At 43.2% G+C, this 19,650-nt stretch overlaps 1 protein-coding gene across 1 annotated transcript in view; it reads left to right on the top strand.

The window, feature by feature from the left end:
• LOC124712106 (tubulin alpha chain-like) overlaps nt 1-15,746 on the top strand; it is a 46,789-nt gene extending 31,043 nt beyond the window's left edge. Inside the window, exons 3-4 of the mRNA XM_047242403.1 lie at nt 272-799; nt 15,456-15,746. Of these exons, the coding sequence (XP_047098359.1) occupies nt 272-799; nt 15,456-15,746 (819 nt within the window). The remainder of the gene's footprint in view (nt 1-271; nt 800-15,455) is intronic.
• Nucleotides 15,747-19,650: the final 3,904 nt, after the last annotated feature.

Genomic DNA, 19,650 nt, shown 5'->3' with positions numbered 1-19,650 from the left:
TTCACCGGGCAACGCCGGTTAGCTGCTGTTTGTGTATGAGAAATCGGTTGGAAACTTTCCTAATGTCAGCACGTTGTAGGCGTCGCCACTGGCGCCAACCTTGTGTGAATGCTCTGAAAAGATAATAATTTACATATCACAGCATCTTCTTCCTGTCGGTTAAATTTCGCGTCTGTAGCACGTCATCTTCGTGGTGTAGCAATTTTAATGGCCAGTAGTGTAGTACAAGTGTGGTCGAGCTGAAGTGTTCTGTTAAACTGCACTGCCGCAGGTGTCGACGGCTGTGGTGGAGCCGTACAACGCGGTGCTGACGACGCACGCGTCCATGGACTTCTCGGACTGCGTGTTCATGGTGGACAACGAGGCCATCTACGACATCTGCCGGCGGTGCCTGGGCGTCGAGCAGCCGCGCTACTCGACGCTCAACCGCCTGGTGAGCCAGGTGGTGTCGTCCATCACGGCGTCGCTGCGCTTCGACGGCGCGCTCAACGTCGACCTGACCGAGTTCCAGACCAACCTGGTGCCCTTCCCGCGCATACACTTCCCGCTGGCGGCCTACGCGCCCGTCGTGTCGGCCGAGAAGGCCTACCACGAGGGCATGTCCGTGGCCGAGATCACGACCGCCTGCTTCGAGCCCTGCAACCAGATGGTGAAGTGCGACCCGCGCGCGGGCAAGTACATGGCCTGCTGCCTGCTGTACCGGGGCGACGTGGTGCCCAAGGACGTGAACGCCGCCATCGCCGCCATCAAGAACAAGCGCGGCATCCGCTTCGTCGACTGGTGCCCCACGGGATTCAAGGTGAGTGACGGCTCCATCTTCTCGCAGTCGAGTCTTTCTCACGAGAGGGCGGGGGACGTTCACCGACGTGCTCTGCGACCGCAACGCTCTCCAGCGGCATTTACTGGCTACATCTACCGCACATACAATATACTTGTTTTACTTCTCGAAACGTGTTGTTGTGGTCTTCAGTCCAGAGACTGGTTTGGTGCAGCTGTTCATGCTACCATATCCTTTGCAAGCTTCTTCATCTACAAGTACCTAGTGCAACTTCCTGGCAGATTAAAACTGTGTGCCGGACCGAGACTCGAACTCGGGGCCTTTGCCTTTCGCGGGGAAGTGCTCTACCAAGCCATGTCTCCGCAGTATCCTTTCTTTCAGGAGTGCTAGTTCTGCAAGGTTCGCAGGAGAGCTTCTGTAAAGTCTGGAAGGTAGGAGACGAGATACTGGCAGAAGTAAAGCCGTGAGGACGGGGCTTGAGTCGTGCTTGGGTAGCTCAGTTGGTAGAGCACTTGCCCGCGAAAGGCAAAGGTCCCGAGTTCGAGTCTCGGTCCGGCACACAGTTTTAATCTTCCAGGAAGTTTCATATCAGCGCACACTCCGCTGCAGAGTGAAAATCTCATTCTGGAAACATCCCCCAGGCTGTGGCTGAGCCATGTCTTCGCAATATCCTCTCTTTCAGGAGTGCTAGTTCTGCAAGGTTCGCAGGAGAGCTTCTGTAAAGTTTGGGAGGTAGGAGACGAGGTACTGGCAGAAGTAAAGCCGTGAGGACGGAGCGTGAGTCGTGCTTGGGTAGCTCAGTTGGTAGAGCACTTGCCCGCGAAAGGCAAAGGTCCCGAGTTCGAGTCTCGGTCCGGCACACAGTTTTAATCTTCCAGGAAGTTTCATATAAGCACACTCCGCTGCAGAGTGAAAATCTCATTCTGAGTACCTAGTGCAATCTACATCATTCTGAATCTGCTTAGTGTATTCATCTCTTGGTCTCCCTCTACGATTTTTACCCTCCTCGCTGCCTTCCAGTACTAAATTGGTGCCGGCCGAAGTGGCCGTGCGGTTAAAGGCGCTGCAGTCTGGAACCGCAAGACCGCTACGGTCGCAGGTTCGAATCCTGCCTCGGGCATGGATGTTTGTGATGTCCTTAGGTTAGTTAGGTTTAACTAGTTCTAAGTTCTAGGGGACTAATGCCCTCAGCAGTTGAGTCCCATAGTGCTCAGAGCCATTTGAACCATTTTGAACTAAATTGGTGGTCTCTTGATGCCTCAGGACATGTCCTACCAGCCGATACCTTCGTCTAGTTAAGTTGTGACACAAATTCCCCTTCGCCCCAAGTCTATTCAGTTACGTACACGCCTTAAATATATGCATGAACTTCATTTGTGGTTCTCGGAGGTGTACAGAGAGGTGCGTAAACCTCAAGCAGTCATCAACTCAACGACTAGTTTGAACACCACGGTGCTTTACTACGCAGGGTCCTATTAAAAGCGAAGTGTCCTTTCCTTTCCTTTCCTTTCCTCAGACCTCTGAATTGGCTTATGCAGCTAATTATAGAGAGACTCAGATTCACCGTGCATCTCGTCATTTGTCACACTCATTCCGAAAGCTAAAAATGCAGTAAGTGATACAAAAATTCTAGAACTGTACGGGGACAGAACCCCATACATATGGGTCTGCACTCCGTTACTTAAAAATTGAGCCCCACTAACATTGAAAATGGAAATTTATAAACCTATCCACATCCACCCAGACAAAATAGTATTGACAAAGTTTGAAAAATCTCTGGATCGTTTGAGAGAAATGAAAGTTTTACATCAGCGCCCGTTCACAGTGAAGGTCAGAAGATTGTCTTCTTATTGCGCGAAAACGCGAACTTCAGATAAGAAATATCTGTAACCGACATGACTATTTGTACTACTTTTTGATCGCAACGGTGTCACTTACCGAATTGTTGCATACGCAAACACTTTAGAAAACGCCAACTATTAAAGAAATATCGCATCTTTTTCTGATTAGCGTTCGACTCTTATCATTCTTTACGCATAATTCGTGTGTAACAAAATGAGAGAGATCTTATTGTACTTGTAAAATGATTGATGAAATCGAGGACAATAAGTGGAATGTGTGTTACAGGTAAACAGTGGGGGTTCCTTTTGTAGTTTCTTCATTCGTACACTGACGAGTTACTGTGTAACGTATGCGAAATATCTATTTGAATGACCGGTACCTACAGTTAAAAACTTTTATACAGGGTGTTACAAAAAGGTACGGCCAAACTTTCAGGAAACATTCCTCACACACAAAGAAAGAAAATACGTTATGTGGGCATGTGTCCGGAAACGCTTACTTTCCATGTTAGAGCTCATTTTATTACTTCTCTTCAAATCACATTAATCATGAAATGGAAACACACAGCAACAGAACGGACCAACGTGACTTCAAACAGTTTGTTACAGGAAATGTTCAAAATGTCCTCCGTTGGCGAGGATACATGCATCCACCCTCCGTCGCATGGAATCCCTGATGCGCTGATGCAGCCCTGGAGAATGACGTATTGTATCACAGCCGTCCACAATACGAGCACGAAGAGTCTCTACATTTGGTACCGGGGTTGCGTAGACAAGAGCTTTCAAATGCCCCCATAAATGAAAGTCAAGAGGGTTGAGGTCAGGAGAGCGTGGAGGCCATGGAATTGGTCCGCCTCTACCTATCCATCGGTCACCGAATCTGTTGTTGAGAAGCGTACGAACACTCCGACTGAAATGTGCAGGAGCTCCATCGTGCATGAACCACATGTTGTGTCGTACTTGCAAAGGCACATGTTCTAGCAGCACAGGTAGATTATCCCGTATGAAATCACGATAACGTGCTTCATTGAGCGTAGGTGGAAGAACATGGGGCCCAATCAAGACATCACCAACAATGCCTGCCCAAACGTTCACAGAAAATCTGTGTTGAAGTCGTGATTGCACAATTGCGTGCGGATTCTCGTCAGCCCACACATGTTGATTGTGAAAATTTACAATTTGATCACGTTGGAATGAAGCCTCACCCGTAAAGAGAACATTTGCACTGAAATGAGGATTGACACATTGTTGGATGAACCATTCGCAGAAGTGTACCCGTGGAGGCCAATCAGCTGCTGATAGTGCCTGCACACGCTGTACATGGTACGGAAACAACTGGTTCTCCCGTAACACTCTCCATACAGTGACGTGGTCAACGTTACCTCGTACAGCAGCAACTTCTCTGACGCTGACATTAGGATTATCGTCAACTGCACGAAGAATTGCCTCGTCCATTGCAGGTGTCCTCGTCGTTCTAGGTCTTCCCCAGTCGCGAGTCATAGGCTGGAATGTTCCGTGTTCCCTAAGACGCCGATCAATTGCTTCGAACGTCTTCCTGTCGGGACACCTTCGTTCTGGAAATCTGTCTCGATAGAAACGTACCACGCCACGGCTATTGCCCCGTGCTAATCCATACGTCAAATGGGCATCTGCCAACTCCGCATTTGTAAACATTGCACTGACTGCAAAACCACGTTCGTGATGAACACTATCCTGTTGATGCTACGTACTGATGAGCTTGATGCTAGTACTGTAGAGCAATGAGTCGCATGTCAACACAAGCACCGAAGTCAACATTACCTTCCTTCAATTGGGTCAACTGGCGGTGAATCGAGGAAGTACAGTACATACTGACGAAACTGAAATGAACTCTAACATGGAAATTAAGCGTTTCCGGACACATGTCCCCATAACATAATTTCTTTATTTGTGTGTGAGGAATGTTTCCTGAAAGTTTGGCCGTACCCTTTTGTAACACCCTGTATACTATTTGGACGCTGCATGATGCACAGAACTGCATGAGTAGGTGTATCAGAGCCAGAAGACTAGAAAATTACAACCGACTGGCAGAAGGACTGTCTTGTTCGCTAAAAGATTGTCATCAGCTATGATTTCTTTGCTTTATAGTGGTACACATACACAACCAAAGGTGTTAAAGCCAGACGCTTATTTTTCGTTCTAGGTAATTGGTTTTGAATTTACATTTTACTTTTTGTTACGTTACTGCAAACAGACATCGAATCGGCATCTACTCCTAAATAAAACCTCTTCCAGACATCTGTACGAATTATTGTCTTCATCTGTACGCATACATCCTGTTGCTACATGTTCACCCACATTCCATTCCTTTCTCTTGGAACTCATAAAATACACAACTTCCTTTATCCATCTGCCACCCCTTCCCCTGGTCACATGTCCCACATATGTGTGGGATGGTAACTGCTTAGTGTGGCTGCTTCTAGTCTCCCACCAACGATACGGGATGACAGAATGTTGCAGGGAGCCCATTACTTATTCTCGTATGGCAACTGCAGATGGGAAGTGCTGGCAATGTGCACGGTGCGAGGTACGGCATGCTCCCTTGTGGTCAGATGTGGTCAACTGAGGCCTGTATGACGGGTATGCCTGCCATCACATTCCCACAGAGTGCCACTGTCACAACCGAATGTCTGAAAAAATGGGTACTGCACAATTCCACCGGCTGGTCAAATTGAGGCCCATGGTGAGGCCCCTTTTCAACTGTCAGGCGCTGATAACGCCACCTCATACGAGCACATGACATCCCCGAGCCATTCACACCTGACGCTGTTCTCGCCCTTCATACATCCTACGAGGACTGGTAACAACACAAAACACGAACAACACTAATGCACTGTGGTGGCCGTTCTACCTGCTACAGAGAATTTCAACTCTAATCATTTACATACTCGATGGTGTGTATGTGGACGAAGTTAACCAACATTCGACAATGTCTTCTGGGTGTTCCACTTTTTTGTCAGGCACTTATAAAAACTCATAGCCTGCTTCTATGACCTCATTGTTAATTTAAGAATGGAAAATCCAGGATGGAATATAATACTATTATGAGAAGATGCTGAGTCACAGATAGGCACAAAAAAAATTACTCCCACAATTAAAGCTTTCAGTCATTAAGGCCTTTGTCAACAATAGACACACACACACAAATGCAACTCACACACACGGGTGCAGTCTCACACCTGAGGTTGCATTTGTGTGCATGAGTTGCATTTCTGTGTGTGTGCGTGTGTGTGTTTATCTATTGTTGACGAAGGCCTTAATCACCAAAAGCTTTAATTGTGAGAGTCTTTTGTTGTGCCTATCTGCGACTCAATATCTCCGCTATATGGTGACTAGCAACTTTCCTTCTTATTGATAATTTGTACTATATTCTTTTTGATGTTTTGGTTACATGTTATTTTAGTCTTTTCAGGGCCGTGCTTAGAGTGTGGTGAGATAGGCCTCCGCCAAGGGAACAGGCAGGGCTATGGGGGCAAAAAAGAGAAGAAGGAAAGAGCGAGAAAGTTTAAAAAATGACTGAGATATGTATGTGAATTTTCTTATTCCTTGTGTTCCTATCGTCTGCCTACAAAAAGAAGACAAATAGGAAAGCCTGCGACTGCAAATGCCGACTATTATCACAGTCATTTGCGCAGTGTCATTTCGTTCGATCAGCTCCATACAGAAACGAGCAGAGTGGCTGTCAGGAAACCAGACACCTCAACGTCACACCGACTCCCTGCAGTTCGCAGGTGCTAAGCACTGTGATTCGCCCACCCCATAGCTTTGTTGCCGCATGTGCCCAGTGGACAGTGCAGTAGGTCAGCGCTAGCTGAATGTTCTCTGTTTCCTTGCGATATCGTGTGTTCGTGTGCGGATTTAGTCTTCCGTGGAACTGCACATTGACATATGTTTGGTAGTGAGCAGAATGCAGGAGCAAAGGCTTACGTGTAGTGCTGCTCTGGTTGTGTGCGTAAAAGGTGAAAGCACACTCGAGGAACACCTAAAACTGTCGTATGAAACGTATTGAAGGTTTTTTACTGATCCGGCCAACTGTTAAGAAGCAAGAAGTAATATAAATCTTGCCCATTTTCATAATATGACAATAAAACCTTGTGGTATTTCCGAATCGACTATACTCTGTATTAACAATGCACTTACATTGGTGATGGAGATGTCTTTATTCTCTATGGAACGGATATAAATGAAAACGGAAATTACGTAATTTGACGATTTTGACAAAAGGTTAGTGCGTAGTACTGTACTTTGATACTACAACAGAGGAGAGTATGCAATGGCTAGAATAATTCAGTGTCATCTCTTTGAAAACAATAATTATTTTGAGTCACAGATCTCCGTTCTTTGCCTTCTCTGCTCTCTTGGTGTTTGATTCAGAAAGTATAATAATGGAGAAAAAATTTTAATAGAATGTGGAGAAATTACAGCTGCAAGAAAGAAGTTTTGTTTATATGCACCTGCTGTGTGCTGAGGACAATAATCTTGTAGTTGAGGTACACAAAAGCATATGAAGAAATGTATTTTGCTCGACTTCAACGGAAATATGGGTTTCAAAGTGCCTATTGTGTATTGTGTATTTGAACTGGGGACCTAGAAATGACGGAGATGCTTCATACCGCTGTAGCCCTCTGTCGTTCACAACCCCCCAACAGGCCACAGCAGTCCACCCACCCCACACCACTGTCCCACACCGAACCCAGGGTTATTGTGCGGTTTGGCCCCCGGTGGACTCCCCCCCCCCCCCCCAACCCCATCCGGGAACGTCTCATACCAGACAAGTGTAACCCGAAATGTTTGCATGATAGAGTAATTATGGTGAACACGTACGTGGAAATGGTGTTTGCACAGCAATCGCTGACATAGCGTAACTGAGGCACGATAAGGGGAACCAGCCAACATTTGCTAAGGCAGATGGAAAACCGCTTAAAAACCATCCACAGGCTGGTCGACACTCCATATCTCGACACTAATCTGCGGGTGGATTCGTGCATCGGACCGGCACGCCTTCCCACTCGGGAAGCACCGCATTAGACAGCGCGGCTAGCCGGGCTGGCTCAAAGTACCTATAGTTACTTTTTTATAGTGTGTATCTGTGATCTGGGTGACGGGTACACTGACGAAGGGTCTGTAACAGCAGCAAATAAAGCATTTTCGGGGAATATTCTCGGTCGTATTAATGCGAGCGAGCTGTCATAACTATAACCATGGCGGCGGCATATTAGTAGTCGTTCGTTGTCGCTCACGAAGTCTCTCATAAATAAAATGCGTACATACGTGGCATGATACAGTAATGATGAGTGAGATGTTACCAAAATTAATTTTATATAGAGCGTTTAAAATTAGTTGCGAGTTCCCTATCTACCGCAATATTCAAGCAACCACAGATTTAAAAAAAAAAAAAAAAAAAAAATGAAATAATGTAATTTTTAAGGAGCATCAATAGCCTGTGAAACGAGAATTGCTGTGAGTTTTGCAACAATGTAAGTGAAGAAACTGCAATTTTTTTTTATACTGATGATGATGACGTTTGGTTTGTGGGGTGCTCAGCTACGCGGTCATCAGCGCCCGTGCAAAGTCCAAATTTTTACGCACTCCAATTTTTTTTCAAAGTCCAATCTAGCCACTGTCACGAATTATGATGAGATGATGAGGACAACACAAACACCCAGTCTCCGGGCAGCGAAAATCCCCAACCCGATTTTTATGCTGAGAAAGGGCTTTCTCATAACTACTGATACATCTCGCCCTCAGCTGCTAGTTTAATAATACGCTGCTTTAGGATTCTGTCAAAATTTCAACTGCATTGGAATGTTAGTGAAATGTGTATCTGTAAACTCGGCTGTGTTTAGGCAAAAGAAGCAGATATTAACAGAGCAACAAAAGAAGTAACGTATTAATCAAAACTCGACACAGTTCATAAATCCATGTCTCCTCAACTACATTCTTGGTATCGCTGACGACTTGATACCAGTCCTGTGATGTAACACTTGTAATGACTTCTTCTGTCAGCATTTCAACGCCATTAAGCGTAAATTTCTTGTTGTTTTTTACCACATTACTTTTCACCTAGGCCCATATATTCTGAGTCGGATTTAAATGAGCATAATATGGAGGAAGCCTGATTAAAGTATGCCCCTTGGCCTTAGCCAATTGGTCGACCTGGTAGCGTGGAGTTTCTGGCTTCCCCTTACACAAGCTATCCAACTGTAGCCACAGAAAAATAGCCGCTTTCCTCCGCTGCATTGTTGAAGCTGCATCAATCACAACCGAGTGATATTGCAAATTTTCCATTACTATTGTCTGATTTGGGGGAATATTTTGCTCTAGAACATTATCTTCACAGCTGGTGAACGTGTTCTTGGACGACCACTTTTATTGCGAATCTCGTGTTCAGACGTGCCACACTGTTATTATTAATGCAGCACCAACACGAAACACTTGTTCACAATACTTGACGACTGTAGAACACTTCAACGCCAAAAAATGTCACTTTACTATGAGAGCTAATGAACGTAGGTGCCTCTAACGCGCAACACCACGCAGTACTGTTTATCCACGGAGTGTCAACAGGGGCGCTTTACCGACCGAATTGCTGGTGGCGTGGTAGGGAAAGACGGCTAACCATTTGCGTTACCTGGGCAACGGCGTCATGCCCCTCTGATGAGCTAAACGCCAAAACTCACAACTAATTTTAAACGCACTTTAGTTTTCTTAACAACTTTATCGCTGGAAGTTTCTATAACGTCCAACAAAACGCAAATTCAATAGCGACTACACTTTTCGTTTCACACGCGGAACAGTTTCACACCTCTGACGGTACTTTAGTTTTTATCTCTGACTACTGTTATGTTCTCACGATAAAAATGATTCACATGCGGCTGTTAACAACGAGCATGTTCATATTTTATTTTCAGTTCTGTTTTTTCGACAGGTCGAAGTGAAAATAATATTTATCTTTAAAAAGTCCTCCTACCCTTGTCTAATCTTTTCAGCACCTGGCAAGAATTATCTTTTGAAAAATACCCCTTCATATTCTACACTAAAAATAAAGGTATCTAATATTTCTTTCAGAATTTACTGGCATTTGAAAGTACCACTAACTGACAATGCTATAGGACGACGACATGACTTCGACGTGTCTATTTTCGTGAAGGCCGCTATAGTACCGAAGAGACGTCTGTTTCTAAGATGGCTTGTGTGGTAACAGTGCACTCGGTTCACACATCTTACGCCTGCAAGGCTCGCTCGTGTTCAAGAATGCATGCTAAGTTTTTGTAGTATCTCAAAGGTCGACGTGCAGTTGCTGAAGCAAATATGGTGCCCTGCCGAAAGCTGAGGACTACTGCAAGTGACGAAGGTGGAGGGAGCGAGAGGAACAGGTGGAGAGGATACGTAGTCCCTCCAGCCAGTACTTTTGCTGCCCTAAAGTTTCTGTTCGTACTATGTTCAGCTGTGTGAATAAAAAATAAATCAGAAATGAGCATACTTTAACTGATGAACAATATTACAGGAATTGTTAGTCGTTATGCCTATGTACTGGTTCATCTAATCTGAATCCTTGTGTAAATAAACTTATTCTGTGTCATTGGCCTCACTGCTCACTTGCTATTTTGATGCTCTAGCAAAAATGAAATTTTGACACAACGCTAAAGCATCGAAAGCCCTGAGTTTTTGTACTTGTCACTGTGCTAAACTTTTAACCAATGTACTTCTTATATCAAATCTCAGTCGGTTTCGCTGAGCCTGCCAGTCATGCCCGTACAAACGTGTTCATATGCACATACCCTAGTGATGGTCAATATACAGGGTGGAGAAAAGTTGTCACGACATTTTAAACCTGGATAGCTGATGCTAGTAGAAAACAAAATTACTAATGTTGTGTAGGTCGAACTCGCACCATTTTTAAACTACGGAAACTTGGCGCCACCCGCTCCGATTGGCCGTGGGACTGCCTGTTGCCTTTCGTCGGTTGACGGGCAGTATTATGGCTGTCAGTTCAACATACCAAAGTCCCTCGCCCCGTCACTGCCCCAACGTGATGCGCACACATGTTGAACAGTTCTTGCTGTTTGCACACACACGTCACCTGCGATTTAGTCGTACAGTAAGCATTTATTTATTTATTTATTTACACATCAAGTTCCGTAGGACCAAATTGAGGAGCAAATCTTCAAGGTCATGGAACCTGTCAGTACATGAAATTATAACATAAAAGTAATAACAGATAAAAATAAATGTTTATGTACCCGAAAAAGTCAATCCATAAGTTTAAATAAACGCAATCAACAATACAATAAGAATCATTTTAATTTTTCAAGGAACTCCTCGACAGAATAGGAGTGACCCATGAGACTAGTATGGTTACACAATCTGTGCATCATGATCCATATTCAGGAAAAAAGAATAAAAGTACTGTTTTCTACACCTGGTTGGAGATGGAATCCTCTAGAGTATGCAATCAAGTTGCTTCAGCTTTGTTGGACTTTCATTCTGACATAGATAAAAAACAACTGAATGGTGGCACCAATTCTATACATCTATTCTCAGATTCTTGCAGCAGCCAAAATAAAAACAGTTGTATGATTGTGAGATGACTGGTTATATTCTCTCATGCGACACATCACATGAAACAGGTTTGGTGGTCCATGGCAGTGTGCATTGCCGTAGTTGTAGGCCAGTGTCTTGTCCAGTGAGTAGTTGTTACAAGTCGGGGTCTGTAGTTAGTGTGCCAGCAAGAAGATCTATAAATCCAGCTGAGTAGATGTGACCACCAAGCAGGACAGGTAGCCTGCAACTATATTTTCTGCAGCTCCAACATATCTGATGTCTGTGGTAAATTGCAAGACAGGTCAAGGTGGCAAAAGCACTTGGCTTGATGTTAACAGAAGGGTTTTTGATTGCATCTGCAAGAGGATTGTGGTCAGTGTAAATGGTTAGAGGGATCCTTTAATGTCATCCTGCAAAAAGGAGACCACATAATAGATGGCCACAAGCTCTCTATCAAAATTTGACCACTTCTTCTGAGTATCGGTTAACTTTCAAGAGAAGAAACACAGTGGCTGTATTATGCTGGCAATATCTTGTTGCAGTACTGTGCCAATTATGTGGTCACTGGCGTCTGTGGTGATCACAAAGTTTGCATCCAGTGCAGAAGGATGAGGGTGATAGCCTGTGTGAGGTCGGATTTTGTCTTGTCGAGGGCAGTTTGCATTCCAGGCATCCATGTCAGGCATTGTTTGCTGGTGGTGTTCTTGCTGAGCAGTGGATCAGTCAGAGGCAAGAGTGTTTCATCAGTGTATGGGAGATGACACCTGTAAAAACTGATGACTGCAGGGAAACATTGTAGTTCTTGATAGTCCGAGAGGGTAGGGAGGAGGCAGATTTGTTCCCTTTTTTCTGGCATGGAGCATATTCCTGAAGCATCAACCAAACGTCCAACAATGACGACACATGATTGCCATAGTTGGCATTTATCATTATTAATTATGTATGGTACTAACTTGTCCAACAATGTGCATAAATGAATCTCAAGTTCATCAGGAGACTGTGAGAAAATTATCACATCATCTAGGTAAGCATAGCAGAAGGATGTGATAAGTAGGAGGCCATCAATAAACCTCTGCCAGGTCTGTGCTGCATTTTTTAAAATGATACAGCATAAATAAAAACTCAAACAGAATGAATGGTGTGATTATTGTAGTTTTTGTTAGATATTTGTCAGCCATAGCTATCTGAAACAAGCCCTGTTACATTCACTAACACCAAATATAGTGGCACCAGCAAATTTGTGTGTGAAGTATTGTTAGTTTGGTATGGGGTAGCTGTCTATTACAGTCTGGGCATTGGGGTACTGATAATTGCCATAGATTTGCCAAGTATTATCCTTTTTGAGGATGAGCTTGATAGGAGAAGCCCAGGCACTGTCAGATGACCATACAATACCAGTGTGCAAGAGCTAGTACATGGTAGCTTTTGCTGCTTTGAGTTTGTGGGAAGCTAGGTGATGGCAGACCAGTGGGTTCAGCTGTGGTGTTGATGCGATGAACTGTCCCATCACAGATGGTGCAAATATTATGCGGCTGGATGGGCAGATGTGAAGTGGGGGCTGAGGGCATAGCAACAGGTATTATCGTAACACGATCGTCCACGGACAACCCGCTCACAGAGGCAGTGTCGATAACACTGGGTATGGTTGGGTGAGCACAATTAGGTAATGGCACTTGACTGACCTATTTTGAGACCAAAGTAATATCTTTGTCATCAAGCAGTGCTTGTAGATGTTTCAGAACAGTGAGTTGCTGTTGAGCCATATAAAGCTCACTAGATGTCTCAGCAAAACATGAGGAGAGAATGTCGTTTGTTGCTCGCATATCCGAGTTGGAATGCCAGAGTCTGGAGCATTCAACAGATCTCATGCAGAGCTCATCCAGAAGTGTTTTGACATTTCAAGATAAGACTGAAAGGCATTTCTGACTGCAAATAGGAGATGGCAGTGTATCATTGGCAGGAAGAGAGTCACTGATCTTGCCATTGACTGACCATTAGCCATCATGACGCAGGGGCAGAGTGCAATTTAGATCTGGCATTAGACAGTAGTGTATGAGGAAGTTGACTCCTAAGACGAGTTCCACCATTTCAGCCACCAAGAACATCCAGGGCATAGCTTCATGGCTGCTGGGATCAAGAGTGATGGAGGCATACCAACCATCAGCATCGCAAAGTCGTTAGCTGTGTGTAATTTCATTGGCAAAAATGAAAGTGTAGTGGGAGTGAGAAAAGGTGGAATCATGCTGATGTCAGCTCCGGCATCAGGTAGAGGGTAAGAATTCAGTTGTGCATTGTAAATGAAGTGGCGAGAGCCACCTGCTCATGTGTGAAACCTGAAGGCACTGTTGTGAAGTGATGATCTGCAGCAACTTGAAAGAGGACGAGTGACTTGGTACATTGGTATCAGTCCATGATATCGGTTTTGATATAAGCAAGGCTGCTTGCTATGCAGTGTGTTGGAGCTGAAGCAAGTGTAGAATCAGCAGAGGTGGTACGTGCAGGCAGGCGTAAGGGCCTGGCTGACTCACGTTGTTTTGACAGGCAGGCATAGCTCAGTAACCAGGTGAAGGAGTGCTGGTGGTAATCTGCACTGTAGGCATCTGTTTATGCTCATCACCTGGGAGACTGCATGGAGCAATAGTGGGTGCCAGCTAGTTAAGGTTCAGCGAGTCCCGGTAGACTTTGGGTGACCGGTGTCTACGCAGTAGGAGGTGTGCTGTAGAGGCTGAGAGCACAGGTTGGGATGCTGTCAGCTGTAGCATGGTTATAATGAGAATTAATCAATGAGTGGTGCCGTCTGAACACTAGCATTCTGTCAGTGAGACATAGTTTGAAATGTAGTTGAGTGTCCTTGTATGTGAGCATCCCTGTTTGAATGCTCTCTGGCAGTTTTAACAGCCACAAAGTCCATGGGGTGCAATCTGGGAGTACGCTTGTCTCAGTTTGTCTCATTTACATTTGTGCACTTTATTTTTTTTAGGTTAGTAGACAGGAGGTCAATATATGTGTGTCTGATACTGTAAACAGTCAGTTTCTGTGATAGCAGTGCATGGTTGACTGTATTAAATGCCTTTGTGAGATCTAAAAACACACCCACGGCATTCTTCTCTCCATCTGGGAAGCTACAGACTTTGTGGTACACATTTTATGACAGCTGTTGTGGTACTGCAGTCTTTTTGAAATCCTTGTTGGGTTTCTGTGAGTAAATTGTTTCTAATGTAAAAGGTACTAAGTTGCACTAACATCACTGATTCAAGAATCTTACTAAACGTGGGACTCAGACATATTTATCTATATTTTGATGCTTACTCCTCTAACCCTTCTTTATCTGTGCTCCTTTTCTCAGTGTACTGGAAAATGCACATTATTTAATGCTACAGTTGATGAGATATATATGTAATTTATTTGACCACAATATTTGTGCATTTTAATTATTATGCTTTAAACCCACCCCAGCCACTTCAATGTTTGTTTTACAGCTGTAGAAATATATTGCCTATATCTTTCTCATTTAGCCTTTCAGATTCAAAGCCCTCGTCATGAAGCAGTGCATTGAGCTGCTAAGTGGTCTTGTTGTTTGCAAGCTGGTGCTAATTGGTGGGAGAAAATGCTTGTTGAGAATGTTTGAACCTTTTTTTTGGCCTCATGTCAGTTGACCTTCATGTGTGATTTCATAGCTATTTCTTTTGTGTTTGCACATATTTACAGCATTAGGTAACTGTGCTATTGCATCACTTGTGACTTGTTTGTTAATGGAAAGGAGGGGTGTCATCCAGTTTAGAGTAACCATGTAGTTTTCTGTGCCTGGATGCAAAGTTATTTGGGTTTTGCCTATGTTATATTGCAGATAGACTGTTTTCTATCTTCAGAGGATACAATAACAGTCTGACCACTGGTAGAGTGTGTGGTAGTGGTAACACTTTTACTATGGCCTGATAAAACCACTGGACGTTGCTGGAAGCCCAAGAAAATTTTATCAGTATATATCATCATGAAAATATGCATTTGTATATTTTACTATGCCACAATAACAACTTAGCTCAGGCACTAATGACCACTCTTTCATGCCTTTTCAATCTAACAGCATAAATCATAATTAATTTTATTTTCTTTATCATTACTGCTAGCTGTGTAAGTTTGGACAAGGCAAGATCTGATTCATGAATTTTATTATTGCAGTACCTGATCTGATCCAAGAATTTTGTATGATTACAGTGTGATAACATTTGAATGTCTTCCTGCATCTCTTGCAGGTTGGAATAAACTGCCAGCCCCCATCTGAGGTACCAGGTGGAGATCTGGCTAAGGTAAATCGTGCTGTGTCTATGCTAAGCAACACCACAGCTATCCAAGAAGCGTGGGAGAAGCTGGACCGTAAATTTGACCTAATGTTTGAGAAGCGTGCCTTTGTCCATTGGTATACTGGAGAGGGTATGGAGGAGATGGAGTTCAGTGAAGCTCGTGAAGATCTGGGTGCCCTGGAGAAGGATTATGAAGAAATAGCTGTAGACACAGAACCCTACTCCTCCAACAGTGAATACTGATAATTGTATACAAGAAATCAAAATTACAAAGTCAGTTTCCGCAGGGTATGATCGGCTCTTTTTTTGGACTGATTTTTATTTGGTACTGTCCACTGTTTGTTTTGGTTGAACAATTGAATTTTGTGGAAAATGCCGTCATAATTTTATGAGCAAAGTAATGCTTGTGCAACTTTTTAAAATTTTGTGAGTGTGTTTATACTTGAGAGTGTATTTTTTTTGTTTTATATTATACAAAATATACCTATCAGGAAACAATTACTAAATATTTATAAATTATATTTCTCGTCTCATGTTCACTGTTTTTACATGGTTTTCCAATTCCAGTTTTCTTTACACTGACTTCCTAGTGTCAGTTCTGGTTGGTCACACAACCAGTCCAGTATCGAGTCTGAAGTATGGCTACAGTTGCTGTATTTCAGCTTTCACAATAAATATTCACTCTGTGTAAATGCTGTACCACATTTTGCTACTGATTGGCTTGTTATGCTGCTAATCGCTTTTTAAAATGTTGGTTAACATGGATGAAGTGAGTGTGTGTGGAGTGTGGAAAAAGTAGTAGTATTGGACTGACCATTAAGTTATTTACTAGCTTTATAGAATTGAAGAGTAGTATAGTTTATCTCTATTGGTGGAAAGAGATACATAAATTCTGATACAACTGCCAAATTAAGAAAACTGAACAGCTTTGCAACTACATCGTAGTCTGCACAGCTGGCTAATTTGAGAACTGCTGGATCCTCTGTCTCTTTTAGTGGCAAAGGGACGTACAAACTGATTGGTGATAAAACATTCAATGATTTTGTGTACAGGAATAGATATGTGTCAGTGCACATTCTTAAGAGCTCTAACCATTCTAGGTCCCCAAAATATAAGAATGCAATAGTATTCCAGAGGAGAATGATTTCCACTTTCTCCACAATGTGTGTGGTTCAGACAGGCATAATAAAACAGTTTCACATTGTAACGGAACATATTAAAGGCTTTACTTTAATGAAGTATGTGATACCCTCCAAATTCAACCAGTTTAACGAGTATTTATGATTATAGAAGAGTTATTGTGTATGTTAACAATGATTGCACAACATGTCTCCATAAACAGTCAACCCATTAAATTATACTGAATAACTGACCCACACAAAAGTTAATATCACTTGATCACTGACACAGCAAATGTCATCATGTAAAAACACTAAGTTTATCTTAAATAATTAATATGAAGTATGAAAAATAGTAGCCAACTTAGGTATTTTGGATCTCCTTAAATAAAAATCACCCAGTGAAACCTATTTGTTCACTAGGAGCGTTTTCACTCAGTATTCACGTAATCAATCCTATTTTAGACGTAAACCAATGTAATTCTTAATAATTCATGTTACTTACTTATTTATGCAAATTAGAGAAGTCAGTTGACAAACTTCTAAAAAATGGCCTTTTTGTAACAGAGAATTATTCTGTCAAGTCAACAAATCTGTCTGTCATTTTCATAACGTTAAATTATGTCACTCGATGCAAATTAATAACTTATCTGCACAAATTATGATAACAGATGTACATGTGACTTATAAACTATATCTCTTTTTAGTAGTTCTTTGACAATGTTATAAATACAAGCAGCAAGAAGGGTCGAGGGGGGTAGTCGGAATGTCACTTTGGTAAAGTGTGTTTGTGTGTTATTGTTTGAGGTGGATAAACAATGCAAAGATCATGTAATGGAAGTACTACTTTGTGTTGTGTCATGGTCTTTGGTGGACAGTGGAATTAAGATGGCCACCAGAGTAATAAATATTTGAAGGTTACATATTTGTTGGTTTTGCTCGTTCTTTATCATCAAAAGCACATAAAAAACACGGGACCTCATGTTTTTAACCCTAGACAACCAGATTTAGAGCCAGCATCAGCATCGAGACACAGCAGCGATCCAGCACGCAGCAGCGATTACTACAACGCATTTTAATGGCGCAAACCAAACATCAAGTGCTAACAAGCTCCGTAAATGGGAGTGAAATAGTGCGATTACAGCAATTAGCAATATCAACGACTAGGCAACCATTACAACATGCATTAATAAGTTATGGGGGAGGATCATAAAGTAATGCACAATAATATTTTTCTCCCTTGGTATTACAGCTAGAGTGTTTAAATTTAATGGTGATATAGTTTAAAGTTTGCACTGAAGAGGATATTTTATTTTCACGTGCAGCTCTAGACAGAAGAGCCTGAAGTACAAAACTAGCATAGCGTGTGTGTTACTGTCATTAGCTTGTGAAGAGCAGTGAAGTGTACATCTACATCTACATCCATACTCCGCAAGCCACCTGACGGTGTGTGACGGAGGGTACCCTGAGTACCTCTATCGGTTCTCCCTTCTATTCCAGTCTCGTATTGTTCATGGGAAGAAGGATTGTCGGTATGCTTCTGTGTGGGCTCTAATGTCTGATTTTATCCTCATGGTCTCTTCGCGAGATATACGTATGAGGGAGCAATATACTGCTTGACTCTTTGGTGAAGGTATGTTCTCAAAACTTTAACAAAAGCCCGTACCGAGCTACTGAGCGTCTCTCCTGCAGAGTCTTCCACTGGAGTTTATCTATCATCTCCGTAACGCTTATGCGATTACTAAATGATCCTGTAACGAAGTGTGCTGCTTTCCGTTGGATCTTCTCTATGTCTTCTATCAACCCTATCTGGTACGGATCCCACATTGCTGAGCAGTATTCAAGCAGTGGGTGAACAAGCGCACTGTAACCTACTTCCTTTGTTTTCGGATTGCATTTCCTTAGGATTCTTCCAATGAATCTGTCTGGCATCTGCTTTACCGACGATCAACATTATATGATCATTCCATTTTAAATCACTCCTAATGCGTACTCCCAGATAATTTATGAAATTAACTGCTTCCAGTTGCTGACCTGCTATTTTGTAGCTAAATGATAAGGGCTCTATCTTTCTACGAGGGTTATTCCAAAAGTAAGGTCCGATTCGCCGTAACTATTGAAATTTGGCGCCAATGACAAAACACGCATGCGCGCCGACTCCCGGCAAGCCTTGCGCGTCAAACGCCGCCATTCGCTTTGTTACTGTTGCTGAGTGTAGTTCACAGTGTCACTTTACAATGTTTAAGACAATTGATCAGCCCGCCGATTGTGAAGTAAGGGCAGTGATACGGTTTTTGTCTGCAAGAAACAATTCAGCGGCGGAAATCCATCGGCAGATTACTGAAGTGTACGGTCCTAACATAATGAGCGACAATAAAGTGCGCAAGTGGGTGCGAGCTTTTAATGAAGGACGGGATAATGTGCACGATGAACCACGGTGTGGCCGACCATCAGTGATTTCAGACGATTTGGTCAATGCGGTTGACAAAAAAATTCGTGAAGATCGCCGATTCACTATTACAGACGTAGACATGCATTTTCCGAATGTGAGTAGAACAACTTTGTACAGAATTGTGTCTGAACATTTGAAGTTTCACAAATTGTGTGCCCGTTGGGTTCCCAGGCTGCTTACTGAGCCCCAACGAATGAAAAGAATGGCTTTTGCTCTTGATTTTTTGGAGCGATATCATAAGGAAGGTGACAGTCTTTTAGACAATGTTGTCACAGGGGATGAGACATGGGTTTCTCACATCACTCCAGAGTCTAAACGTCAGTCAATGCAATGGCGTCACACGTCATCGCCAGTCAAGGTCAAGGCAAAGCAGACAATCTCAACACGTAAGGTTATGGCGACTGTGTTCTGGGATAGACGTGGAGTATTGTTAGTCGACTTTATGGAGAGAGGAACAACGATTAATAAAGCCGCCTACTGCGCTACCCTGACTAAACTTCGACGCGCAATCCAGAATAAGCGACGTGGTCTTTTGTCGTCTGGAATCTTGTTGTTGCATGACAATGCCAGACCCCAC

Source organism: Schistocerca piceifrons, chromosome 8 (genome assembly GCF_021461385.2).
Source record: "Schistocerca piceifrons isolate TAMUIC-IGC-003096 chromosome 8, iqSchPice1.1, whole genome shotgun sequence".
NCBI lineage: Eukaryota > Metazoa > Arthropoda > Insecta > Orthoptera > Acrididae > Schistocerca > Schistocerca piceifrons.
Note: the sequence above shows the minus strand (reverse complement) of the source record. Positions and strands in the feature narration are given on the sequence as shown.